This window comes from Salvelinus fontinalis, chromosome 14 (assembly GCF_029448725.1).
Source record: "Salvelinus fontinalis isolate EN_2023a chromosome 14, ASM2944872v1, whole genome shotgun sequence".
NCBI lineage: Eukaryota > Metazoa > Chordata > Actinopteri > Salmoniformes > Salmonidae > Salvelinus > Salvelinus fontinalis.
Window position 1 is genome coordinate 4,563,121 of NC_074678.1, and position 27,923 is coordinate 4,591,043.

At 44.1% G+C, this 27,923-nt stretch overlaps 1 protein-coding gene across 1 annotated transcript; it reads left to right on the forward strand.

Annotated features, from left to right (window-relative positions):
* The first annotated feature begins 984 nt into the window (after positions 1-984).
* On the forward strand, positions 985-27,867 carry lmx1a (LIM homeobox transcription factor 1, alpha). Its single transcript, XM_055943827.1, has 9 exons — positions 985-1,473; positions 1,894-1,943; positions 2,394-2,571; positions 20,291-20,508; positions 20,607-20,803; positions 22,918-22,995; positions 23,914-23,986; positions 24,346-24,555; positions 27,468-27,867. The coding sequence occupies exons 2-9, from the start codon at positions 1,913-1,915 to the stop codon at positions 27,605-27,607; spliced, it is 1,125 nt and encodes a 374-aa protein (XP_055799802.1). The 5' UTR covers positions 985-1,473; positions 1,894-1,912; the 3' UTR covers positions 27,608-27,867.
* The last annotated feature ends 56 nt before the right edge of the window (positions 27,868-27,923 follow it).

Sequence of the window (27,923 nt, forward strand, 5' to 3'; positions counted from 1 at the left end):
GTCTTGGGGGGCTGCATGCCTGGGAGACAGGGCTGCCTGTCAGGCGCTGTTCAGGGCTTAAATGCCATACGCGTGTTGTCAGCTCTTCAGCTGTAGAAGCTGGACAATGTGCTGTGTGTTGAATTTAAACGATAGAGGAAGGCGTCCAATATAAACTAATATCCAGTGCAAAGAACAGAGGAAAGTATAAAGAACAGAATCATCCGAATTAAGATGAACGTGGGTGAAATGTGACTGGGAAAGCTTCCGTGGTCCTGGTCGCGGTCCCGGTCCCACCACCGGTGGTGTGGGAGTGGGACTCCGGGATGGCTGGCAGGCGAGGTGATACACCAGTCCGGGCCACCGGTGAGCGTTGCCTCTAGGCTACCTGTCGAATTCAAGCGTTTATCTACATTTCTTCAGCTTCGTTTTTGGACGATTTTATTGTCGATACTGAATATCGTACGCTCACATTGTAGTAGAATGGAAATATACGATAATTTCCATGTGACCCCTTTGGCCCAAGTAACAAATGTAGCTATTATTTTTTTACCATTATTGTTTCGTTTTCATTTCCCGAGAATAATGATTACATGGGATGAAAATTAAAATAAACAGCCTAATAATGTAAATGAGCCCATAAATAATGTTTGTAGCCTGCATCAAAATAATCAAATGGTATCCTAATTTATTAAGATAAGTTTTAGCCTAGGCTACATTTAAATGATTCAGTAGCCTTAAACAAGAAGCAAACTGCAAGACATACGTGCCACCATGTTTTGAAAAATATTTTCCTATCGAAAAGTAGACCTGAAAGGACAATATTGCACAGCTTTAGGCTTATAGGTTCAATCTTCAATATCAAATAGAATTTTAGATGACAAATGTGTCACCGTAAATGAATCAAATGTCCTGAATAAGCATAACACATAGGTAAGTTTATAAGTAAATCGTTTTTCTTTTATATTCTGTTTTGCAAAAGTATCCTTTTATTCTAGATTCACATACGCATTAGGCGTTTTATTTTTAATGAAAGTAAGTCATGTATAGTCTTTAAGCTATATGAGGTGTGCTGGTATTAACTTCATAATACACTGCTGTGAGGAACTTGCCAGGGTGCGCATGGAGTCTGACACGGAGATGGGGGTAGAAGGAAAAGTGATGGAGAGAGAGCGAACACTAACAATGTGTAGGTGCTTTCTTAAACGCATCTCTCTCTCTGTGTCCCTCTCTCTCTTTCTGTCTCTCTGTCTCTCTCTGTCTCCTTCTGTCTCTCTGTCTCGGACTAATAGGTGAATTGATAGATAAATGCTCAATAACGAGGAGCAGCACTAAGAAGGGAATTGGAAACGCTCGAGTCGGCTGGGAAAGTTTTCTACGGTCTTCTTCATCCAACTCGACCAGGGCATTGCTTTCATCAACCCAGAAGAGATTAGAATGGAATATATCAGAAAATAGATTCAAAAATATCGACATAAACAGAAGAACATCCTGGTAATGTCAAATGTTTTATTTTTTATTAACCTATTTGATTTCTATTTCCGCGGGTCTATTCCAGTTTTCATATGCTGTCGATACACACCGTTCACATTGGTTTACATATATATTTATATTTCGGACACTGACTTGCTCGTTCTTATATGTCTTAATTTCTTGTTCATAGCGTTTGGATTATGTGTGTATTATATTGCTAGATATTGTTGCATTGTTGAAGCTGGAAATATAAGCATTTCACCGCGCTTGAGATAACATCTGCAAGACGACCAATAGGCCTAAACGTTGATTTGATTTGAGTTCGACCTATGAACTCAACAGCATTTAAACATTTTTTTTTTAAATCAAACTGAATCAACGATTGACATCTCAAGAAGGATATATAATTCCACAAGGCTCACAATGATTTTCTCCTCGCAGAACTTTGTTGGATGAAACTATGGGGGAAGGACATCCTGCATCTTTACTTGGTGAGTATAGGCAACTACGGAATTGAATAGGCTTAATTAACAAAAAACTAGCAATAACAAAAATCATTTTAAAAACATTGCATGCAAGACTTTTAAATAAGGTTTTGTTAAAATCGACTTATTAAAAACGACTTGTTAAAATAGACTGCAATTATCACATGTCCATAAAATATTTTTGTAGCAAAGTTGTGATGCATATATATTTTTACAGCAGGTCACTGTAGATAATATTTATATGTTTAATGTTTAAATTACGTATTTGTTGAGCCTAATATGTATTCTATCCTAGAAAATTGTGAGTCAACATTTATATTGCAATTGATTAAATATATAATGCTTTAGGTTTTAGGCTTTTAAAATAATTACTGATTCAATACTACACATATTTCGATATAATAAACGTCTAATAACGACTAATTATCCAAACGTTGTCGTTATTTCCTGGGGTAGATTTGACACAGACGGTGTGTGTGGGATGCCACCGCCTCATCCGCGACAAGTACCTGCTTAGCGTCATTGACGGCCTATGGCATGAGCAATGCGTCCGGTGCGTGGCGTGTGGCGACCCGCTCAAGAACACTTGCTTTCTCCGGGACCAGAAACTGTACTGCAAGCGCGACTACGCCAAGTAAGTGTTGGTTTAGATTTAATCACCGTGAGGGGAAGGTTGATATTCTCATCATGATTGAAAAGTTTCTCTTTTTTTAATCTGGATTATGGCCTGGCTCTAGGTCTACTTGGTTTGTTCAAAACAAGTCGAATTTCCACATAGGTCTAGTTTTTTTTATTTTTATAAAAGGAAAATACAATTTAGAGGAATATAATTGTAACTTTGTTTTATTGCCATTTTTGTTTGGCATTTATTTCCATAATATAACATGATCACATAGACTACTTCTCCTTTAACAAATAATGTTCCCCTTTTTTGCTTTGACCCCCGATGTTCTTCAATAGTGTTTTGTGGCCTGATGTCTTCCAGAGGTCAGGAGGAATGTGTTGAAGCTAGAAACAGAGCTTGGGGGAAAGGGACCCGGGACAGGGGATTCCACCCCCTAAAGACAGTCTCTTATTGCTATTGTTCTCTTAGGAGCCAGTAGCCCAGTGAGGGGAGGAGAGAGTGAGGTGGGTGAGGGGTTAGGGATGTGGAAGGGTGAGGAGGGTGAGGGGTTAGGGATGTGGAGGGGTGAGGTGGGTGAGGGGTTAGGGATGTGGAGGGGTGAGGAGGGCAAAAGGGGTTGAGGGTGAACGGTGAGGGGTGTGAAGGGTGAGGAGGGTGAAGGGTGAGGAGGGTGTGAAGGGTGAGGAGGGTGAAGGGTGAAGGAGGGTGAGGGGAATGGGTGTGCTACTGCTCTTGTGCATTGTGGCTAAAGCATTAGTAAATGCCAGTTAAATATATTCCATGTTTCTGATAAGAGAATGTCTGCAGATAGATAGATAATGTAGATAGATACTGGGGATAGATACTGTAGATAGATAATGTAGATAGATACTGGTGATAGATAATGTAGATAGATACTGGGGATAGATAATGTAGATAGATACTGGGGGTAGAACTGTCAGATAAGAGAATGCCTACAGACAAATAGATAATGTAGATAGATAATGTAGATATGTACTGGGTATAGATACTGTAGATATATCATGTAGATAGATCATGTAGATAGATACTGGGTATAGATAATGTAGATAGATAATGTAGATAGATACTGGGTATAGATAATGTAGATATATAATGTGGATAGATAATGTAGATTGATACTGGGTATAGATAATGTAGATATATACTAGGTGTGGATATTGTAGATAGATAATGCAGCTATATACTGGGTATAGATAATGTAGATATATACTGGGTATAGATAATGTAGATAGATACTGGGTATAGATCATGTAGATATATAATGTAGATAGATACTGTAGATAGATAATGCAGATAGATACTGGGTATAGATAATGTAGATATATACCTGGTATAGATAATGTAGATAGATACTGGGTATAGATACTGTATATATATAATGTAGATATATACTGGGTATAGATCATGTAGATATATAATGTAGATATATACTGGATATAGATAATGTAGATATATAATGTGGATAGATAATGTAGATTGATATTGGGTATAGATAATGTAGCTGGATACTGGGTGTAGATAATGTAGATATATAATGTAGATAGATACCGGGCATAGATACTGTAGATAGATACTGGGTATAGATAATGTAGATAGATACGGGGTATAGATACTGTATATATATAATGTAGATATATACTGGGTATAGATAATGTAGATAGATAATGTAGATAGATACTGTGTATAGATACTGTCAGATAAGAGAATGTTTGCAATTCCATGTCAGTACAGGAACAGTACCCAGCTTCACTCACTTAGACTTCGTGTCCATAGAAAAGAACAGGGGAATGTGAAATTATAAGAGTTAGTAAAGCTGGAATTCAGTATAGCTGCACCTGGAGCCACAATGGCATGGCACCTGTCAGGCCCGCTGCACTCTGTACACCCACCAGGCTTTGACAGCCTGCCTGCATCCCAAGCTTTGTCCTTGACATGTCGGAGTGTGTGTCGGAGTGTGTGTGTGCCAATAAACATTTGGGAAGACGTTTAAAGAAATGTCTAAATTCACTGATGACATTTCTTTAGTCCATTTGTGGTGTGTCAGGATCTTCTCTCTCAGTGTTACATACTGTATGTCAGGGTCTTCTCTCTCTGTGTTACTACTGAATGTCAGGATCTTCTCTCTCTGTGTTACTACTGTATGTCAGGATCTCCTCTCTCTGTGTTACTACTGTATGTCAGGATCTTCTCTCTCTGTGTTACTACTGTGTGTCAGGGTCTTCTCTCTCAGTGTTACATACTGAATGTCAGGATCTTCTCTCTCAGTGTTACATACTGAATGTCAGGATCTTCTCTCTCAGTGTTACATACTGAATGTCAGGATCTTCTCTCTCTGTGTTACATACTGAATGTCAGGATCTTCTCTCTCTGTGTTACTACTGTGTGTCAGGGTCTTCTCTCTCAGTGTTACATACTGAATGTCAGGGTCTTCTCTCTCAGTGTTACTACTGTATGTCAGGGTCTTATCTCTCAGTGTTACTACGGTATGTCAGGGTCTTCTCTCTCAGTGTTACATACTGAATGTCAGGATCTTCTCTCTCAGTGTTACCACTGTATGTCAGAGTCTTCTCTCTCAGTGTTACATACTGAATGTCAGGATCTTCTCTCTCAGTGTTACTACTGTATGTCAGGGTCTTCTCTCTCAGTGTTACTTACTGAATGTTGGGGTCGTCTCTCTCAGTGTTACATACTGAATGTCAGGATCTTCTCTCTCAGTGTTACCACTGTATGTCAGAGTCTTCTCTCTCAGTGTTACATACTGAATGTCAGGATCTTCTCTCTCAGTGTTACTACTGTATGTCAGGGTCTTCTCTCTCAGTGTTACTTACTGAATGTTGGGGTCGTCTCTCTCAGTGTTACATATTGTATGCCAGGGTCTTCTCTCTCAGTGTTACATACTGAATGTCAGGATCTTCTCTCTCAGTGTTACATACTGAATGTCAGGATCTTCTCTCTCTGTGTTACATTTTGAATGTCAGGATCTTCTCTCTCAGTGTTACTATTGTATGTCAGGGTCTTCTCTCTCAGTGTTATTACTGTATGTCAGGGTATTCTCTCTCAGTGTTACTACTGAATGTCAGGGTCTTTGTGGAGTTGATTCACTGCAGTTGTAACGGCGGTCCTCCTCCTCTTCATCTTCGGAAGAGGAGGAGTATTGAGGGAACCAAGGCGCAGCGAAGTTTGAACACATATTTATTTAACAAAACAAGAAAACGATCGTGAAGCTAAATAAACGATGTGCACACACAGGCTACAAACGTTTAACATAGACACGAACTTGTATAAACTAACAAAACAACAAAACGGTGTAGAACAGACCTATACGACGAACTTACATAAAAACAAGAAGAACGCACGAATAGGACAATTAGACTACACAAACCGAACAAACCGTAACAGTCCCGTATGGTGCAAACAATTACACAGACACGGAAGACAATCACCCACAACGAACACTGTGACAACGCCTACCTAAATATGACTCTTAATTAGAGGAACGCCAAACACCTGCCTCTAATTAAGAGCCATACCAGGCAACCCAAAACCAACACAGAAACAGAAAACATAGAATGCCCACCCAACCTCACGTCCTGACCAACTAACACACATAACAAACTAACATAAATAGGTCAGGAACGTGACAGCAGTAGGTTTACGTGTGTAGAATAACCTAGATACTCGCACTCAAACCATCAAAAGGAAATAAATCAAGGAGGCCGAGATGCAAAAATATATTTCATTTAATCAATGCTTGAAATAATAACAAAAAGGTGCAAGTGCCACATGCTAAAAAGTTCTGAATAAAAAAATGAGAATGTGGATAGATACAGTAGATACTGTAGATAGTTACTGTAGATAGATACTGTAGATAGTGTAGATAGATACTGTAGTTACTGGAGATGGATACAGTAGATACTGTAGATAGTTACTGTAGATGGATACTGTATATAGATAATGTAGATAGATAATGTAGATAGATAATGTAGATAGTTACTGTAGATAGTTACTGTAGATACTGTAGATAGTTACTGTAGATAGTTACTGTAGATAATGTAGATAGTTACTGTAGATAATGTAGATAGTTACTGTAGATACTGTAGATAGATACCGTAGATGGATACTGTATATAGATAATGTAGATAGATACTGTAGATAGATACTGTAGATAGTTACTGTAGATAGATACTGGGGATAGATACTGTAGATGGATAATGTACCTTATCCAGATACATTTAAACTCAGTTTTTCACAATTCCTGACATTTAATCCTAGTAAAAGTTCCCTGTCTTAGGTTAGTTAGGATCACCACTTTATTTTAAGAATGTGAAATGTCAGAATAATAGTAGAGAGAATGGTTCATTTCAGCTTGTATTTCTTCCATCACATTCCCAGTGGGTCAGACATTTACATACATGTCACGTTCCTGACCTGATTTCCTTTATTTTGTCTTTGTTAGTTGGTCAGGGCGTGAGTTGGGGTGGGCATTCTATGTTATGTGTTTCTATGTTTAGGTTCATTGTCTATTAGCCTGATATGGTTCTCAATCAGGGGCAGGTGTTTTACGTTTCCTCTGATTGAGAACCATATTAAGGTAGGTTGTTCACACTGTTTGTTTGTGGGTGATTGTTCCTGTGTCTGTGTATGTCGCACCACACGGGACTGTTTCGTTTTCGTTCGTGTATGTGTTCGTTCCTGTTAGTGCGTTATGTTCTCTAGTTCAGGTTTGTTCACATCGTTTATTGTTTTGTAGTTATCAAGTGTTCTTCGTGTTTCGTGTTTCGTCTTGTTTAAAATAAATCTATCATGTATTCATCACCCGCTGCATGTTGGTCCGATCCTTGCTCCTCCTCGTCTGAGGAGGAGAACGACTTAGACAAACGTTACAATACACTCAATTAGTATTTGGTAGCATTGCCTTTAAATTGTTTAACTTGGGTCAATCGTTTTGGGTAGCCTTCCACAAGCTTCCCACAATAAGTTGGGTGAATGTTGACCCATTCCTCCTGACAGAGCTGGTGTAACTGAGTCAGGTTTGTAGGCCTCCTTGCTCGCACACGCTTTTTCAGTTCTGCCCACAAATGTTCTATGGGATTGAGGTCAGGGCTTTGTGATGGCTACTCCAATACCTTGACTTTGTTGTCCTTAAGCCATTTTGCCACAACTTTGGAAGTATGCTTGGGGTCATTGTCCATTTGGAAAACACATTTGCGACCAAGTTTTAACTTCCTGACTGATGTCTTGAGATGTTGCTTCAATATATCCACCTAATTTTCCTTCGTCATGATGCAATCTATTTTGTGAAGTGCACCAGTCCCTCCTGCAGCAAAGCACCCCCACAACATGATGCTGCCACCCCTGTGCTTCATGGTTGGGATGGTGTTCTTCGGCTTGCAAGCCTCGCCCTTTTTCCTCCAAACATAACAATGGTCATTATGGCCAAACAGTTATATTTTGTTTCATCAGACCAGAGGACATTTCTCCAAAAAGTACAATCTTTGTCCCCATGTGCAGTTGCAAACCGTAGTCTGTTTTTTTTATGAAGGTTTTGGAGCAGTGGCTTCTTCCTTGCTGAGCGGCCTTCAGGTTATGTTGATATAGGACTTGTTTTACTGTGGATATAGATATTTTTGAACCTGTTTCCTCCAGCATCTTCACAAGGTCCTTTGCTGTTGTTCTGGGATTGATTTGCACTTTTTGCACCAAAGTACGTTCATCTCTAGGAGACAGAACGCGTCTCCTTCCTGAGCGGTATGACGGCTGCGTGGTCCCATGGTGTTTATACTTGCATAGTATTGTTTGTACAGATGAATGTGGTACCTTCAGGCATTTGGAAATTGCTCCCGAGGATGAACCAGACTTGTGGAGGTCTACAATTCTATTCTGATGTCTTGACTGATTTCTTTTGATTTTCCAATGATGTCAAGCAAAGAGGCACTGGGTTTGAAGGTAGGCCTTGAAATACATCCACAGGTACACCTCCAATTGACTCAAATTATGTCAATAAGACTATCAGAAGCTTCTAAAGCCATGACATAATTTTCTGGAATTTTCCAAGCCTTTTAAAGGCACAGTCAACTTAGTGTATGTAAACTTCTGACCCACTGAAATTGTGGTACAGTGAATTATAAGTTAAATATTCTGTCTGTAAACAATTGTTGGAAAAATTACGTGTCATGCATTAAGTAGATGTCCTAACTGTCTTGCCAGAACTATAGTTTGTTAACAAGAAATTTGTGGAGTGGTTGAAAAACGAGTTGTAATGACTCCAACTTAAGTGTCAACTTCTGACTTCAACTGTAGATACTATGGGTAGATAATGTTGATAGATAATGTAGATAGATCATGTAGATAGATCATGTAGATAGATCATGTAGATAGTTACTGTAGATAAATACAGTAGATAGATAATGTAGATAGATACTATAGATAGATCAAGTAGATAGATCATGTAGATAGTTACTGTAGATAAATACTGGGGATATATGATGTATGTATGTGTTTGTATGAAAGGGAACTTGGCACGGGAGTCGCAGCTCTTGGAGAACAAGGTGACTGCAGGAGGAAGGGGCAGCATGGGCCCTGGAATGTGAGAGGAGAGCGAGCACACACACACACACACACACACACACACACACACACACACACACACACACACACACACACACACACACACACACACACACACACACACACACACACACACACACACAGACAGCGCGATCTCGGGTAGAGCTCAACTGACACATTGTCAAAATGTGTTAAATTATCAAAACCCATCGGTGTGGCAACGGCAAGCTGGGGACAACATATGGCCCATTCAAAAGCGTCACTTACATAAACCTCCCCTCCCTAAATTCCTCCCAAAACACACACACACACACACACACACACACACACACACACACACACACACACACACACACACACACACACACACACACACACACACACACACACACACACACACACCCACGCACACACACACACACACACACACACACACACACACACACACACACACACACACATACACACACTATATCTCACACCTAAACTAGAGCCAAGCCCAAACAGAGGCAGCGTACATTATTTCTGAACAATTTAGTGATGGCCTCTCTGCCAAGCGACGAGACTGGAAACATCACACTCATTTACTCTGCCCAAAATGTTTCCTTCTCAGTGACAGTGCATTGAAATGAAATTCCCTTGCAGCGTTGGCTATGGCCCTGGTTGGTGCTATTGGCTGGTACCCTGAAGGCTAACACACCAACACATCCCTTATAGTGACCAAGCTGTGATCTCTTTGCTGTTTGGGATGTTTCCTGAGCCATAAAGATCCTAAAAAAGGACCACAGAGTTTAATGACAACAGGAAGACAGTTGGCATGTACAGAAAGGGCTGGAGGTAGTGGCGTGGCACTGTTTTGCCCCCCCCCCCCCCCCCCATGAGGCTGAGGGACAAATATGTTTTTTTTTTAGACAATCTCAAGCTATTTTACACATTTTGCCAAAGGAGCGAGCAGAGGAGAGAGGTGGAGGTGTAACGGGAACCGTAAAGAGCCATATGTTGGTGGGTAGGAGGGATTCTGACAGGAGAGGCGGTGGGTTTAGGGTGTGAACCTTTTAGGGACGGTGCCCACTATGAGGGGGGCATTCCATGCGTTGGCATCTGGATAGCCCCGTGCCCAGGTGCCTAGGTGTCCAATGGGATGACGCCCATTCAACCGTGAGATATCTGACCTGACCAATTAGCAGGGGGCCTCATGCCAGGTACCGCCCCCAACGGCTCTGTCTCGACCAAGAAGCTGAATCTATTTCACCAGAGAAAACATCCATTCGAGGTAAACAGCGCCGCTCTGTCTTAGTGTCTGTACCCTTAGGGTTCTGATACACATCATTGTCACTGGGTCGGGCCAGGGTTTTGATACACATCATTGTCACTGGGCCGGGCCAGGGTTCTGATACACATCATTGTCACTGGGCCGGGCCAGGGTTCTGATACACATCATTGTCCCTGGGCCGGGCCAGGGTTCTGATACACATCATTGTCCCTGGGTCGGGCCAGGGTTCTGATACACATCATTGTCCCTGGGCCGGGCCAGGGTTCTGCTACACATCATTGTCTCTGGGCCGGGCCAGGGTTCTGATACACATCATTGTCCCTGGGCCGGGCCAGAGTTCTGATACACATCATTGTCCCTGGGCCGGGCCAGGGTTCTGCTACACATCATTGTCTCTGGGCCGGGCCAGGGTTCTGATACACATCATTGTCCCTGGGCCGGGCCAGAGTTCTGATACACATCATTGTCCCTGGGCCGGGCCAGGGTTCTGCTATACCTCCGAACCGACTGTTTTCCTATTTATTGTAATACATACTAACCAGAACCGTGGCCTACTTGCAACTGAATGATGATGATGTGGGTTGGTTTGAACGGAATCAGGTCAAGAAGTAGCCTGGTTTTCTGCTGATGGTCTGAAGACCTGGTAGATTAGATTGGGTGTACAGTAGAGTACAGTTCAGTTAGCAGGTAGATTAGATTGGGTGTACAGTACAGTACAGTTCAGTTAGCAGGTAGATTAGGTTGGGTGTACAGTAGAGTACAGTTCAGTTAGCAGGTAGATTAGGTTGGGTGTACAGTACAGTACAGTTCAGTTAGCAGGTAGATTAGGTTGGGTGTACAGTACAGTTCAGTTAGCAGGTAGATTAGGTTGGGTGTACAGTAGAGTACAGTTCAGTTAGCAGGTAGATTAGATTGGGTGTACAGTAGAGTACAGTTCAGTTAGCAGGTAGATTAGGTTGGGTGTACAGTACAGTTCAGTTAGCAGGTAGATTAGGTTGGGTGTACAGTAGAGTACAGTTTAGTTAGCAGGTAGATTAGGAGTGTAGTTTGGTTTGAACTGAATCAGGTCAAGAAGTAGCCTGGTTTTCTGCTGATGGTCTGAAGACAACATCACTAATAAAAGCTGTCGAGTCAGTTGACATGGGCAGCGAGAGTTGTGACTGGTGATACAGATGAATGACAGATAATTGATTGTACTTACAGAAAACGTTTATAGGCTAGTTTACCTGTATCTAATCTGATAGATGACCTGGTAGATTAGGTTGGGTGTACAGTACAGTACAGTTCAGTTAGCAGGTAGATTAGGTTGGGTGTACAGTACAGTACAGTACAGTTCAGTTAGCAGGTAGATTAGGTTGGGTGTACAGTAGAGTACAGTTCAGTTAGCAGGTAGATTAGGTTGGGTGTACAGTACAGTACAGTTAGCAGGTAGATTAGGTTGGGTGTACAGTACAGTTCAGTTAGCAGGTAGATTAGGTTGGGTGTACAGTACAGTACAGTTCAGTTAGCAGGTAGATTAGGTTGGGTGTACAGTACAGTACAGTTCAGTTAGCAGGTAGATTAGGTTGGGTGTACAGTACAGTACAGTTCAGTTAGCAGGTAGATTAGGTTGGGTGTACAGTAGAGTACAGTTCAGTTAGCAGGTAGATTAGGTTGGGTGTACAGTACAGTACAGTTAGCAGGTAGATTAGGAGTGTAGGTTGGTTTGCAGGCTGATGGTCAGACCCCAGATCTTAATCAGATCCACTGGCTCTCTCTGTGTGTGTGTGTGTGTGTGTGTGTGTGTGTGTGTGTGTGTGTGTGTGTGTGTGTGTGTGTGTGTGTGTGTGTGTGTGTGTGTGTGTGTGTGTGTGTGTGTGTGTGTGTGTGTGTGTGTGTGTGTGTGTTCACCGCGGTCTGGCTCCAGGTTCACCTGATACAGCAACAGGATCTGTCTGCATCATGCCTACTTGAGGTCTGGACTAAAAGTCAGGTTCAAGAGGTAAGGCTGGGAGCGTTGGAGAACAATGGGTGGACTGAAGTCTGTCTCTGTGTATCTGGAACACAAGGAACAGAGTGACCTTCCCCCTGGGTTGAAACAGAGAGGGAGAGCTGCCTTGTGACTCATACACAGACAGTGGTCACAGTGCACGGCCGTAACAGCATAGAGTGGAGGTTGAGGGGGGGGAGAGAGAGAGAGAGAGAGAGAGAGAGAGAGCGAGAGAGAGACAGAGACAGACAGAGAGAGAGACAGAAAGAGAGAGAGAGACAGAGAGAGAGAGAGAGAGAGAGAGAGACAGAGACAGAGACAGAAAGAGAGAGAGACAGAGACAGAGAGAGAGAGACAAACAGAGAGAGACAGAAAGAGAGAGAGAGTTCTCTCAGTAATGTTCTTGTTACTAGCTTGAGTGTGTACATTTACTGTGGCCTTGTTCGATTGTTCCAAGTCCTGGGGCCTCATTTATCAATATTGCATATAAATTATTCTAAAATACTACTTACGAATGGAATTTAGAATGTTGGTACGGATAGAAAAAAAGTGTGATTTATATGACACTCATATGACACTCGTGGTGTGAACAACCCTACGAGTGTCATATGCACACCGATAGGAGATAACCATTGAAAAATACCAATTGTTCTCAGCCTCAGTGCTCGTTCACGACCTTGGCTATTTGCATTTCGAAACGCCACTAACCATATATGGTTCAAATCAAATATTTAAAGCCCATGGGGCATATACAACGCAATACCATGAAATACAAATGGGGCAACCCAAAAAAAAATAAAAAATTCAGAGACTGAAATAGAGGTGCTAGTGTCAGAGATTGAGTACAACCAATCAAAAGGTTTTATTCGGGTCGCTCATTTGTGCCCCCCCCCCCCCCCCCCCCCCGCCTTCTAGCTCTGACTCTACTCATAGCTACGTTAATGAGGAAAAATGTACTTTCTATGCCTGTAACCAGGTAGCAGGTAGGTATCCTAGTGGTTAGCACATTGGGCCAGTGACTAAAAGGTTGCTGGATCGAATCCCCTGACAAGGTAAACATATGTCGTTCTGCCTCTGAACAAGGCATTCAACCCACTGCTCCCTGGTAGGCTGGCGTTGAAAATAAGAATTTGTTCTTAATTAACTGACTTGCCTAGTTAAATAAAATAAAACTAAAAACTATCTTAAGATGAATGCACTAACTGTAAGTTACTCTGGATAAGACCGTCTGCTAAATGACTCAAATGTATGTGTTACTGTTCACTTGGCTGATTATTGCATCCAAAATATTGGCTCATCGAGGGCTATGAGATGGCGATCTGCAAGCTCTCGCTAAAAAGTGCCCATTGCCAAAAACTCGAGTGTGGATAGCACTTGGATCTGACGGAGAATGGCATGTGTTTGCCTTTTTTAAAGTAGGTCTTAAATCCTCGCAAAAATCCTATAAGATAGTTTTTTGGAAACGATATTTGTTGAGCCAATCTGTACTTTCTGCAGAATAAGTCCCACCTGTCTCTAAAAACCACCTCTGCAGCGTATAGCAAATCTCCAAACGGATCAAGTTTAGCCATCTCTCATTCCATTTGCCATTATAGCATTTTTTTTTATAGTGGTTTCACTTTCACCTCTAATTTAACAAATGACTATACTCAATATGGGTTATTATCGTAACAAATTCAATGATGTGGTGAAATTATATAGCATGTCAATCAAGAAATGCCTATGCTTGACAAGCAGTTCCCATTTCCACCACTTGGCACTGTGCATACGCATGGTCGTGGCTGTGCGTACGCATGGTCGTGGCTGTGCGTACGCATGGTCGTGGCTGTGCGTACCTCATGGTCAATGAACCTACCAGGTACCACCCCAATTCCGTAAACACTGGTACCCTCATAGATATCATCCTAACCAACTTGCCCTCCAAATACACCTCTGCTGTTTTCAACCAAGATCTCAGCGATCACTGCCTCATTGCCTGCATCCGTAATGGGTCAGCGGTCAAACGACCTCCACTCATCACTGTCAAACGCTCCCTGAAACACTTCAGCGAGCAGGCCTTTCTAATCGACCTGGCCGAGGTATCTTGGAAGGATATTGATCTCATCCCGTCAGTAGAGGATGCCTGGATATTTTTTAAAAATGCCTTCCTCACCATCTTGAATAAGCATGCCCCATTCAAGAAATTTAGAACCAGGAACAGATATAGCCCTTGGTTCTCTCCTGACCTGACTGCCCTTAACCAACAGAAAAACATCCTATGGCGTTCTGCATTAGCATCGAACTGCCCCCGTGATATGCAACTTTTCAGGGAAGCTAGAAACCAATATACACAGGCAGTTAGAAAAGCCAAGGCTAGCTTTTTCAAGCAGAAATTTGCTTCCTGCAACACAAATTCAAAAAAGTTCTGGGACACTGTAAAGTCCATGGAGAATAAGAACACCTCCTCCCAGCTTCCAACTGCATTGAAGATAGGAAACACTGTCACCACCGACAAATCCACTATAATTGAGAATTTCAATAAGCATTTTTCTACGGCTGGCCATGCTTTCCACCTGGCTACCCCTACCCCGGTCAACAGCACTGCCCTCCCCTCTGCTACTCGCCCAAGCCTTCCCCATTTCTCTTTCTCCCAAATACAGTCAGCTGATGTTCTGAAAGAGCTGCAAAATCTGGACCCTTACAAATCAGCCGGGCTAGATAATCTGGACCCTTTCTTTCTAAAACTATCTGCTGAAATTGTTGCCACCCCTATTACTAGCCTTTTCAACCTCTCTTTCGTATCGGCTGAGATTCCCAAAGATTGGAAAGCAGCTGCGGTTATCCCCCTCTTCAAAGGGGGGGACACTCTTGACCCTAACAGCTACAGACCTATATCTATCCTACCTTGCCTTTCTAAGGTCTTCGAAAGCCAAGTCAACAAACAGATTACCGACCATTTCGAATCCCACCATACCTTCTCCGCTATGCAATCTGGTTTCAGAGCTGGTCATGGGTGCACCTCAGCCACGCTCAAGGTCATAAACGATATCTTAACCGCCATCGATAGGAAACAGTACTGTGCAGCCGTATTCATTGACCTGGCCAAGGCTATTGACTCTGTCAATCACCACATCCTCATCGGCAGACTCGACAGCCTTGGTTTCTCTAATGATTGCCACGCCTGGTTCACCAACTACTTCTCTGATCGAGTTCAGTGTGTCAAATCGGAGGGTCTGTTGTCCGGGCCCCTGGCAGTCTCTATGGGGGTGCCACAGGGTTCAATTCTTGGACCGACTCTCTTCTCTGTATACATCAATGATGTCGCTCTTGCTGCTGGTGATTCTCTGATCCACCTCTACGCAGACGACACTATTCTGTATACTTCTGGCCCTTCTTTTGACACTGTGTTAACAACCCTCCAGGCGAGCTTCAATGCCGTACAGCTCTCCTTCCGTGGCCTCCAATTGCTCTTAAATACAAGTAAAACTAAATGCATGCTCTTCAACCGATCGCTGCCTGCACCTGCCCGCCTGTCCAACATCACTACTCTGGACGGCTCTGACTTAGAATATGTGGACAACTACAAATACCTAGGTGTCTGGTTAGACTGTAAACTCTCCTTCCAGACTCACATCAAACATCTCCAATCCAAAGTTAAATCTAGAATTGGCTTCCTATTCCGCAACAAAGCATCCTTCACTCATGCTGCCAAACATACCCTTGTAAAACTGACCATCCTACCAATCCTCGACTTCGGTGATGTTATTTACAAAATAGCCTCCAAAACCCTACTCAATAAATTGGATGCAGTCTATCACAGTGCCATACGTTTTGTCACCAAAGCCCCATATACTACCCACCACTGCGACCTGTACACTCTCGTTGGCTGGCCCTCGCTTCATACTCGTCGCCAAACCCACTGGCTAAAGGTCATCTACAAGACCCTGCTAGGTAAAGTCCCCCCTTATCTCAGCTCGCTGGTCACCATAGCAGCACCTACCTATAGCACGCGCTCCAGCAGGTATATCTCTCTGGTCACCCCCGAAACCAATTCTTCCTTTGGCCGCCTCTCCTTCCAGTTCTCTGCTGCCAATGACTGGAACGAACTACAAAAATCTCTGAAACTGGAAACACTTATCTCCCTCACTAGCTTTAAGCACCAGCTGTCAGAGCAGCTCATAGATTACTGCACCTGTACATAGCCCATCTATAATTTAGCCCAAACAACTACCTCTTTACCTACTGTATTTATTTATTTATTTTGCTCCTTTGCACCCCATTATTTCTATCTCTACTTTACACTTTCTTCCACTGCAAACCAACCATTCCAGTGTTTTTTTACTTGCTATATTGTATTTACTTCGCCACCATGGCGTTTTTTTATATTTTTATTTATTTATATATATATATTATATATTTTGTTTGCCTTCACCTCCCTTATCTCACCTCACTTGCTCACATTGTATATATACTTATTTTTCACTGTATTATTGACTGTATGTTTGTTTTACTCCATGTGTAACTATGTGTTGTTGTATGTGTCGAACTGCTTTGCTTTATCTTGGCCAGGTCGCAATTGTAAATGAGAACATGTTCTCAATTTGCCTACCTGGTTAAATAAAGGTGAAATAAATAAATAAAAAATGGTCGCGGCTGTGCGTACCTCATGGTCGTGGCTGTGCGTACCTCATGGTCGTGGCTGTGCGTACGCATGATCGTGGCTGTGCGTACGCATGGTCGTGGCTGTGCGTACGCATGATCGTGGCTGTGCGTACGCATGGCCGTGGCTGTGCGTACATTTACTCACGCTCTCAAACATTCATACTCATAAATATCACACTTTGTGTGGAAATGATCCAACGTATGGTTTACGCACAGATTGTGCCTATGCATGATTGATAAATTAGGCCCCTGGTGCTTTTACAGTCTTTTATGTCCAACACATTTTTTCTTGCTCAGAAAACTTGGGGGGCCCAAATAAAAAAAACCCGTGGGCCAAATCCGGCCCGTAGGCCGCCAGTTGGGGAACCATGCCATAGGTGCAATAGGTCTTGGCAAAAATGAGTGCACATACCAAAGACATTAAGGGTTGGCAGACGGCTTGGGTCGGTCCCCTCATGGGCTACTTAGAATAAGCTTGACCGTTTCCCCGGCAACCCCACAGCAACACCAATAGGTCTCAGCAATGCAGGGCTTTGGGACGTTGCTGTTTACACTGTGACATTTTAACCTCTGTGTGTCTGAGTGTCTTTTTGTATTTTTGTGTGAAAACATGATTCTTGGGGGTCATACTTGGGGTCATGTTGTTGGTTCGTAACAGTCAACAACATGTTCAATTCAGGGCTACCTCTTGTTCCAACAAGAACATACTGGGTAGGTAAATATCAATAGGAGATATCCAGTAAGCAAAATTACGTTGAAAACACATATTCTCCAGATGTTGTAATTAGGTTCATTTTCGGTTCTGAATTAAAGTTGAAAATAAGTATTTTCGAATTTTTTTAAAAATAAGTATTTTCCGGACACTGAAAATACATAATGTATGGATAATTAAAAATACATATTTTACGGATGTTGAAAATACAGTACCAGTCAAAATTCTTCAAAGTAGCCATCTTTTGTCTTGATGAAAGCTTTGGACACGCTTGGCATTTTCTCAACCAGCTTCACCTGGAAGGCTTTTCCAACAGTCTTGAAGGAGTTCCCACATATGCTGAGCACTTGTTGGCTTCTTTTCCTTCGCTCTGCGGTCCAACTCATCCCAAACCATCCCGACCACTGAGGTCGGGTGATTGTGAAGGCCAGGTCATCTGATGCAGCACTCCATCAAAAAACAAATATATATATATATATTTGTCACATGCACCGAATACAACAGGTGTTGTATTCCTTACTCTGAAATGCTTACTTACAAGCCCTTAAATAGAGTTAATAATATATTTACTAAATAAACCAATTTTTTTTTTAAATCGAATCAATCAGGTTAGTCGAGGTAATTTGTAAAGTGACTATGCATAGATAATAAACAGCGAGTAGCAGCGGGGGGGGGGGTGGGGGGGGGCTGCTAAGGAGCCTTTTGGACCTAGACTTGGCGCTCCGGTGCCGCTTGCTGTGCGGTAGTAGAGAGAACAGTCTATGACTTGGGTGACAGGAAGCTTGACCCCAGCGATGTACTGGGCAGTACGCACTACCCTCTGTAGCGCCTACCAGGCGGTGATGCAACTGGTCAGGATGCTCTCAATGGTGCAGCTGTAGAACTTTTTGAGGATCTGGGACCCATGACAAATCTTTTCAGTCTCCTGAGGTAGAAAAGGTGTTGTCGTGCCCTCTGCACAGCTGTCTTGGTGTGTTTGGACCATGATAGTTTGTTGGTGATGTGGACGCCAAAGAACTTGAAACTCTCGACCCGTCACTTGAAACTCCATCACTCTCCTTCTTGGTCAAATAGCCCTTACACAGCCTGGAGGTGTGTTTGGGGTCATTGTCCTGTTAAAATAAAATGATATTCCCACTAAGCGCAAACCAGATGGGATGGTGTATCGCTGCAGAATGATGTGGTAGCCATGCTGGTTAAGTATGCCTTGAACTCTAAATAAATAACAGACAGTGTCACTTGCAAAGCAACCCCACACCCTAGCAAAGAGACAAAAACATAGCATCCACTTCCCTAGCAAAGAGACAAAAACATAGCATCCACTTCCCTAGCAAAGAGACAAAAACATAGCATCCACTTCCCTAGCAAAGAGACAAAAACATAGCATCCACTTCCCTAGCAAAGAGACAAAAACATAGCATCCACTTCCCTAGCAAAGAGACAAAAACATAGCATCCACTTCCCTAGCAAAGAGAAAAAAAACGAGTCATGAGTTTCCATGGAGAAACGAGTTTCCATGGAGACGCCACTGGTGTGACCCTTGGTTCTATTAAGTCAGAAAACAACCCCCATATCCAAACTGATGACGCACCATCCTGGTTGACAGATCCAAACTGCTGTGGCTGCCAGAGAGCAGAATAATACGTCTGCTGATTCGGGTCTGGCTCTTCTTTAGTTCCTCTCAGGTTAAGCAGACTTAGGGATAATTCCGCAGATAATTCCCGGGACCGGCAGTCCCAGCCTCTCCCATCGGGAGTCCTGATTCCCCCCCCCCCCCCTCCGGCTGGAGCCATGGCATGCGGAGCGCCTTTCTACCGCTTCCCGGGAGCGCGGCCTCGGACACGGCAGCCAGAGCCGTGGTAACAGTCTCCGAGGCTGAGCCCCCAGTGCTGGTTGCCAGGCGCTAAGATGCACACTCGCCACTCTGGGGGTATTTGTCTGAGTGTCTGAGGGAGAGCAGAGGGAGAGGGGGAGAAGGAGGGGGGGTATGTAAGCTGGCAGTCTTGATTGACTGAACGACTCAGCAACATTCCAGTAACCTCTGAGAGCTCGTCTAGAGAAGTTGTGTCTGGGAAGCGTGGTGTGTTGAACTATTATTTGGGGTAGAGGAGCTGTCACTCAAGCAGTGCACCAGAGCAGTAGAGACGGAAAAAGTGCTCAATACAAAAGTCATTACATAGCAATGCTCGTTGAAAGTGAAACCTAGATTATGTTTAAACCTAGAAACCTAGATTGTTTAAACTTGTTTAGGTTTAAACGCTCTCTCTCTCTCTCTCTCTCTCTCTGTCCTCTCTCTCTCTCTCTCTCTCTCTCTCTCTCTCTCTCTCTCTCTCTCTCTCTCTCTCTCTCTCTCTCGCTCTCTCGCTCTCTCGCTCTCTCGCTCTCTCTCTCTCTCTCTCAATTCAATTCAATTCAATTCAATTCAAGGGGCTTTATTGGCATGGGAAACATGTGTTAACATTGCCAAAGCAAATGAGGTAGACAATACACAAAAGGGGAACAAACAAAACGAATTAACAGTAAACATTACACACTCTCTCTCCAGTCTGTTTGCAGTGAGATGTGGTGGCTGTGCACAGGCTATCTCCCCTGCAGAGCTGGTGATGCATGCTGGAGCTGCAGTGTTCCACCTGGCCTGTTTTAGCTGCAGTCTGTGTTCCTGTCTTCTGCGGACTGGAGACTGCTGTGTCCTCAGGGAAGGACGGTTGCTCTGTGCTAGAGACTACAACCAGGAAGTGGACAGACCCACCTCATCAGACTCAGGTACACGTTCTGTGTGTGTTTGTGTGTGTGTGTGTGTGTGTCTATAAACCTCAGAATGGTAATATATGGATTTTTTTCCATTTGTCCTGTCTTGGCAGGTGAAAGTGAGGATGAGGAGGAGGAGGAGGAGGAGGAGAAAGGGGATGAGGGCAGTGTGAAGGCTTCAGGCAGACGTGGCGGCGGAGCAGACGACCCTGAACACAAACGACCCAAACGTCCACGCACCATTCTGACCACCCACCAGAGACGGGCCTTCAAAGCATCCTTCGAAGTCTCCTCCAAGCCCTGCCGGAAGGTAGGGCCTAGGTGTACACCAACGGGCTCCTAAAGAGAATGCAGAAAAGCTGGGGGTGTAGTTTGCACTTTGAAGGGTCCTCAATCAGAATACTCTCCAACAGCTGATTATTGTCTTCATCACAAGGGTCTGAGGTTTGGTAGCTATAGTTAATACGCTGTACTGATAAGAGTCATCATGGAAGTGTCCTTATATTAGGATATGTAGACTACAAGGGTCATATCACGTTTACTTCCTCTCTCTCCTTCCCTCCCCTCTTCCCTCCCTCTGTCCCTCTCCTCTTCTCTCCCTCTGTCCCTCTCCTTTTCTCTCCCTCTGTCCCTCTCCTCTTCTCTCCCTCTGTCCCTCTCCTCTTCTCTCCCTCTGTCCCTCTCCTCTTCTCTCCCTCTGTCCCTCTCCTTTTCTCTCCCTCTGTCCCTCTTCTCTCCCTCTGTCCCTCTCCTTTTCTCTCCCTCTGTCCCTCTTCTCTTCTCTCCCTCTGTCCCTCTCCTTTTCTCTCCCTCTGTCCCTCTCCTTTTCTCTCCCTCTGTCCCTCTCATCTTCTCTCCCTCTGTCCCTCTCCTTTTCTCTCCCTCTGTCCCTCTCCTCTTCTCTCCCTCTGTCCCTCTCCTTTTCTCTCCCTCTGTCCCTCTCCTCTTCTCTCCCTCTGTCCCTCTCCTTTTCTCTCCCTCTGTCCCTCTCCTCTTCTCTCCCTCTGTCCCTCTCCTCTTCTCTCCCTCTGTCCCTCTCATCTTCTCTCCCTCTGTCCCTCTCCTCTTCTCTCCCTCTGTCCCTCTCCTCTTCTCTCCCTCTGTCCCTCTCCTCTTCTCTCCCTCTGTCCCTCTTCTCTCCCTCTGTCCCTCTTCTCTCCCTCTGTCCCTCTCCTCTTCTCTCCCTCTGTCCCTCTCCACTTCTCTCCCTCTGTCCCTCTCCTCTTCTCTCCCTCTGTCCCTCTTCTCTCCCTCTGTCCCTCTCCTCTTCTCTCCCTCTGTCCCTCTCCTCTTCTCTCCCTCTGTCCCTCTCCTCTTCTCTCCCTCTGTCCCTCTCCTCTTCTCTCCCTCTGTCCCTCTCCACTTCTCTCCCTCTGTCCCTCTCCTCTTCTCTCCCTCTGTCCCTCTCCTCTTCTCTCCCTCTGTCCCTCTCCTCTTCTGTCCCTCTGTCCCTCTCCTCTTCTCTCCCTCTGTCCCTCTCCTCTTCTCTCCCTCTGTCCCTCTCCTCTTCTCTCCCTCTGTCCCTCTTCTCTCCCTCTGTCCTTCTTCTCTCCCTCTGTCCCTCTTCTCTCCCTCTGTCCCTCTCCTCTTCTCTCCCTCTGTCCCTCTCCTCTTCTCTCCCTCTGTCCCTCTCCTCTTCTCTCCCTCTGTCCCTCTCCTCTTCTCTCCCTCTGTCCCTCTTCTCTCCCTCTGTCCCTCTCCTCTTCTCTCCCTCTGTCCCTCTCCTCTTCTCTCCCTCTGTCCCTCTCCTCTTCTCTCCCTCTGTCCCTCTTCTCTCCCTCTGTCCTTCTTCTCTCCCTCTGTCCCTCTTCTCTCCCTCTGTCCCTCTCCTCTTCTCTCCCTCTGTCCCTCTCCTCTTCTCTCCCTCTGTCCCTCTTCTCTCCCTCTGTCCCTCTCCTCTTCTCTCCCTCTGTCCCTCTCCTCTTCTCTCCCCCTGTCCCTCTCCTCTTCTCTCCCTCTGTCCCTCTCCTCTTCTCTCCCTCTGTCCCTCTCCTCTTCTCTCCCTCTGTCCCTCTCCTCTTCTCTCCCCCTGTCCCTCTCCTCTTCTCTCCCTCTGTCCCTCTCCTCTTCTCTCCCTCTGTCCCTCTCCTCTTCTCTCCCCCTGTCCCTCTCCTCTTCTCTCCCTCTGTCCCTCTCCTCTTCTCTCCCTCTGTCCCTCTTCTCTCCCTCTGTCCCTCTCCTCTTCTCTCCCTCTGTCCCTCTCCTCTTCTCTCCCCCTGTCCCTCTCCTCTTCTCTCCCTCTGTCCCTCTCCTCTTCTCTCCCTCTGTCCCTCTCCTCTTCTCTCCCTCTGTCCCTCTCCTCTTCTCTCCCTCTGTCCCTCTCCTCTTCTCTCCCTCTGTCCCTCTCCTCTTCTCTCCCCCTGTCCCTCTCCTCTTCTCTCCCTCTGTCCCTTCCTTCCCTCTGTCCTTCCCTTCCTCTCCAAGGTGAGGGAGACCTTGGCAGCGGAGACCGGTCTGAGCGTGAGAGTCGTGCAGGTCTGGTTCCAAAACCAAAGAGCCAAGGTGCAGTAATGTGATGCTGCCTGCGCCCCCCCCCCCCCCCCCCTGCCCCCCTCTGCCCCCCTACACACTTGCTACCTCCCAGATACTTTCATGTGTACCATTAATAAGGGAACTCTTTCGGCAGTGTGCTGTGCTGCCAACCTGGAAATCACTCCTGTTATCTCTCTATTCAGGAAACTGATGACATCTCACTCATAGATCCTTCCAGATAAGGGCTGTATTTCCTTACAGCGGGCAGCGTGTGTGGGTTTCCCTCCATGAAATATGTTATTTTCTTTCCCTCCACTATTAATATGTTTCAACTGAGTGAACATGTTCCTATGAAGACTAGGTTTGAGAGAGAGGCTGTGGAGTGATATGTAACTATAAATGACCTTATATCTGTTTATATTGTAGATGTAACTGTAAATATGTAATTATATTATATTTATGTTTATATTGTAGATGTAACTGTCTATGTAATTATAATACATTTCTCTTTATATTGTGGATTTAACTGTATATATGTAATTAAATTATATTTCTGTTTATATTGTAGATGTAACTGTAAATATGTAAATCAATTATATTTATGTTTATATTGTGGATTTAACTGTAAATATGTAATTAAATTATATTTATGTTGATATTGTAGACGTAACTGTATATGTAATGAAATTAAATTTCTGTTGATATTATAGACATATGTAATTAAATAATATTTATGTTGATATTGTAGATGTATATGTAATGAAATTATATTTATGTTGATATTGTAGATGTATATGTAATGAAATTATATTTATGTTGATATTGTAGATGTATATGTAATGAAATTATATTTCTGTTGATATTGTAGACGTATATGTAATTAAATTATATTTCTGTTGATATTGTAGACGTATATGTAATTAAATTGTATTTCTGTTGATATTGTAGATGAAGAAACTGGCCAGAAGGCAGCAACAGCAGCAGCAACAAGAGCAGCAAGAACAGCCAGCACATCACACTGGTAGGCTACTGTACCACCCACTAGGCACAGACGTCAATTCAACGTCTGTTCCACGTTGGTTTCACGTTGGTTTACTTGAATTTACTTGAAATTACGTGGAAACAACTTTGAATCAACCAGTGTGCCCAATCAGCAGTCACTGAACACACACATACACACACTCACACACCAACACACACTCACACTCACACACACACACACACACACACACACACACACACACACACACACACACACACACACACACACACACACACACACACACACACACACACAGGGTAAGCTTTATGTAGTGTGTGTAATTGTTATATTGTTGATTTGTTGAGATTGACCTATCCTGTGATTCCTGTGCTCCACAGCGCCCTCCTGTGGCAGTCTGACCTCTGACCTGAACCCTCTGGGCTTGTACCACCACCCCCAGCACCACCCCCAGCACCACCACCCCAGCCTCCAGCAGATGCAGGCCCTGGCCCAGGCCACCTCCTTGGGGGTGCAGGAATATGACATGGAGCCCTTTAGACAGGGACTCACCCCTCCACAGATGCCCGGGGACCACATGCACCCCTACGGTAAATACCTCCATTCTCTCTATACCCTCTCTCTCTCTCTCTCTGTATATATATATATATATATACCCCCTCCTCTCTCTCTCTGTATATATATATATATACCCCCTCATCTCTCTCTGTATATATACCCCCTCCTCTCTCTCTCTGTATATATATATATACCCCCTCCTCTCTCTCTCTGTATATATATATATATACCCCCTCCTCTCTCTCTCTCTCTATACCCCCTCTCTCTCTCTGTATATATATATACCCCATCCTCTCTCTCTCTCTATACCCCATCCTCTCTCTATACCCCCTCTCTCTCTCTGTATATATATACCCCCTCCTCTCTCTCTATACCCCCTCTCTCTCTCTGTATATATATACCCCCTCCTCTCTCTATACCCCCTCTCTCTCTCTGTATATATATACCCCCTCCTCTCTCTATACCCCCTCCTCTCTCTCTATACCCCCTCTCTCGCTCTGTATATATATACCCCCTCCTCTCTCTATACCCCATCCTCTCTCTCTATACCCCCTCTCTCTCTCTGTATATATATACCCCCTCCTCTCTCTATACCCCCTCTCTCTCTCTGTATATATATACCCCCTCCTCTCTCTATACCCCCTCCTCTCTCTCTATACCCCCTCTCTCTCTCTGTATATATATACCCCCTCCTCTCTCTATACCCCCTCCTCTCTCTCTATACCCCCTCTCTCTCTCTGTATATATATATACCCCCTCCTCTCTCTCTGTATATATATACCCCCTCCTCTCTCTATATATATATATATACCCCCTCCTCTCTCTCTATACCCCTCCTCTCTCTCTCAATAAAAATTAACAGTAAACATTACACTCACAAAAATTCCAAAATAATAAAGACATTTTAAATGTCATATTATGTCTATTTACAGTGTTGTAATGATGTGCAAATGGTTAAAGTACAGAAGGGTGTAACGGTTTTCTTCCAGGGGTGAAGGAGAGGACCAAAGTGCAGCGCGGCTAGTGTTAAACATGTTTAATAAAGAACAAGTGAAACACTACAAACAACAATACAAAATAACAAATGTGCAAAAACCGACACAGACCTATCTGGTGCAGACAATCACAGAGACAGGAAACAAACACCCACAAAATCCCAACACAAAACAAGCCTCCTATATATGAGTCTCAATCAGAGACAACGACTACCATCTGCCTCTGATTGAGAACCCACACTAGGCTGACATAGAAACAGACAAACTAGACACACAACATAGAATTCCCACCCAGCTCACGTCCTGACCAACTAAACACATACAAAACAACAGAAAACAGGTCAGGAACGTGACAAAGGGAAAATAAATAAGCATAAATATGGGTTGTATTTACAATGGTGTTTGTTGTTCACTGGTTGCCCTTTTCTTGTGGCAACAGGTCACAAATCTTGCTGCTGTGATGGAACACTGTGGTATTTCACCCAGTAGATATGGGAGTTGATCAAAATTGGGTTTGTTTTCGAATTCTTTGTGTATCTGTGTGATCTGAGGGAAATATGTGTCTCTAATATGGTCATACATTTGGCAGGAGGTTAGGAAGTGCAGCTCAGTTTCCACCTCATTTTGTGGGCAGTGTGCACATAGCCTGTCTTCTCTTGAGAGCCAGGTCTGCCTTCGGCGGCCTTTCTCAATAGCAAGGCTATGCTCACTGAGTCTGTACATAGTCAAAGCTTTCCTTAAGTTTGGGTCAGTCACAGTGGTCAGGTGTTCTGCCACGTTGCACTCTCTGTTTAGGGCCAAATAGCATTCCAGTTTGCTCTGTTTTTTTTGGTTTATTCTTTCCAATGTGTCAAGTAATTATCTTTTTGTTTTCTGATGATTTGGTTGGGCTTAATCATGTTGCTGTCCTGGGGCTCTGTGGGGTCTGTTTGTAAACTGAGCCCCAGGACCAGCTTGCTTAGGGGACTCTTCTCCAGGTTCATCTCTCTGTAGGGAATCGCTTCCTTTTAGGTGGTTGTTGAACGTAACGGCTCTTTTCTAGATTTTGATAATTAGCGGGTTTCGGCCTGATTCTGCTCTGCATGCATTATTTGGTGTTTTACGTTGTACACAGAGGATTTTTTTGCAGAATTCTGCATACAGTCTCAATTTGGTGTTTGTCCCATTTTGTGAATTCTTGGTTGGTGAGCGGACCCCAGACCTCGCAAACATAAAGGGCAATGGGTTCCATAACTGATTCAAGTATTTTTTGCCAGATCCTTATTGGTATGTCGAATTTCTCTCTCTCTATATACCCCTGTTCTCTCTCTCTCAATTCAATTCAATTTAAGGGCTTTATTGGCATGGGAAACATATGTTAACATTGCCAAAGCAAGTGAAGTAGATAATTAACAAAAGTATCTTTCTCTCTCTCTCCTCCCTCTTTCTCCCCCCCCCCTCTCTCTCTCGCAATCTTTCTATACCCCCCTCTCTATATCGCTGTACCCCCCCTCTCTCTCTTCCCCTTTCTCTCAATCTCTCTCTCTCTCTCTCTCTATACCCTCTCTCTCTATACCCCTCTCTCTCTTCCTATACCCCCTCCCCCCCCCCTTCTCTCGCTATACCCCCTCTCCCCTGTCTCTCTCTCTCCCCCACTCTCTCTCTATACCGCTCTCTCTTTCTCTATCGTCCTCTCTCTCTATACCCCTTCTCTCTCTCTCGCTCTCCCCCTGTTCTGTAAACACCCTCTCTCTCTTCCTTCTCTCTCTCTCTCCCCCCTTTCTTGCTTCCTCTCTCTCTCTTTCCCCCACTCTCTCTCCCCTCTCCCCAATCTCTCTCTCCCTCACTCTCTCTGTCTCTTTCCCTCTCTCTCTCTCTCTCTCTCTCTCTCTCATCCCCTTCACTCTATCTCCCCTCTATTCCCTTTTCTCTCTCTCATCCCCTTCACTCTTTCTCCCCCCCCCCTTCAGGCTGCAAGGCCCTTTATGTGGAGATGGATGGGAACCCTCTCTGTAACTTAGGCGACGGAGACTGCCTGTCTTTGTGTGACTCATCCCTGGCCACGCCTATCGACCACCTTTACTCCATGCAAGACTCCTACTTCACCTGAGTCTGGAGGCTCAGATCCAGGAGAGGGATCTGTCCAGACTCACACCCTCCGTCCAGACTCTCCCCTCCACGGGCACGGCGACCCACACTGTACAGCTGAGGACGGACTCAATTCCAAATGGACCCTCTGTACAACCGTGTGTTTTACGTGAAGTTCCGAAAATAATGTATTGTATAACTGTAAATAACTATCTTGGCTATTATTTGTATTTATTACATTTTGTGTGTGTATTTGTGCCCAAAACGAATAACCTTTAAATAAATGCTACAGTAATAATGTTGATTTCTCAGTTGTCGTATAGGCCTCTACTCTGACT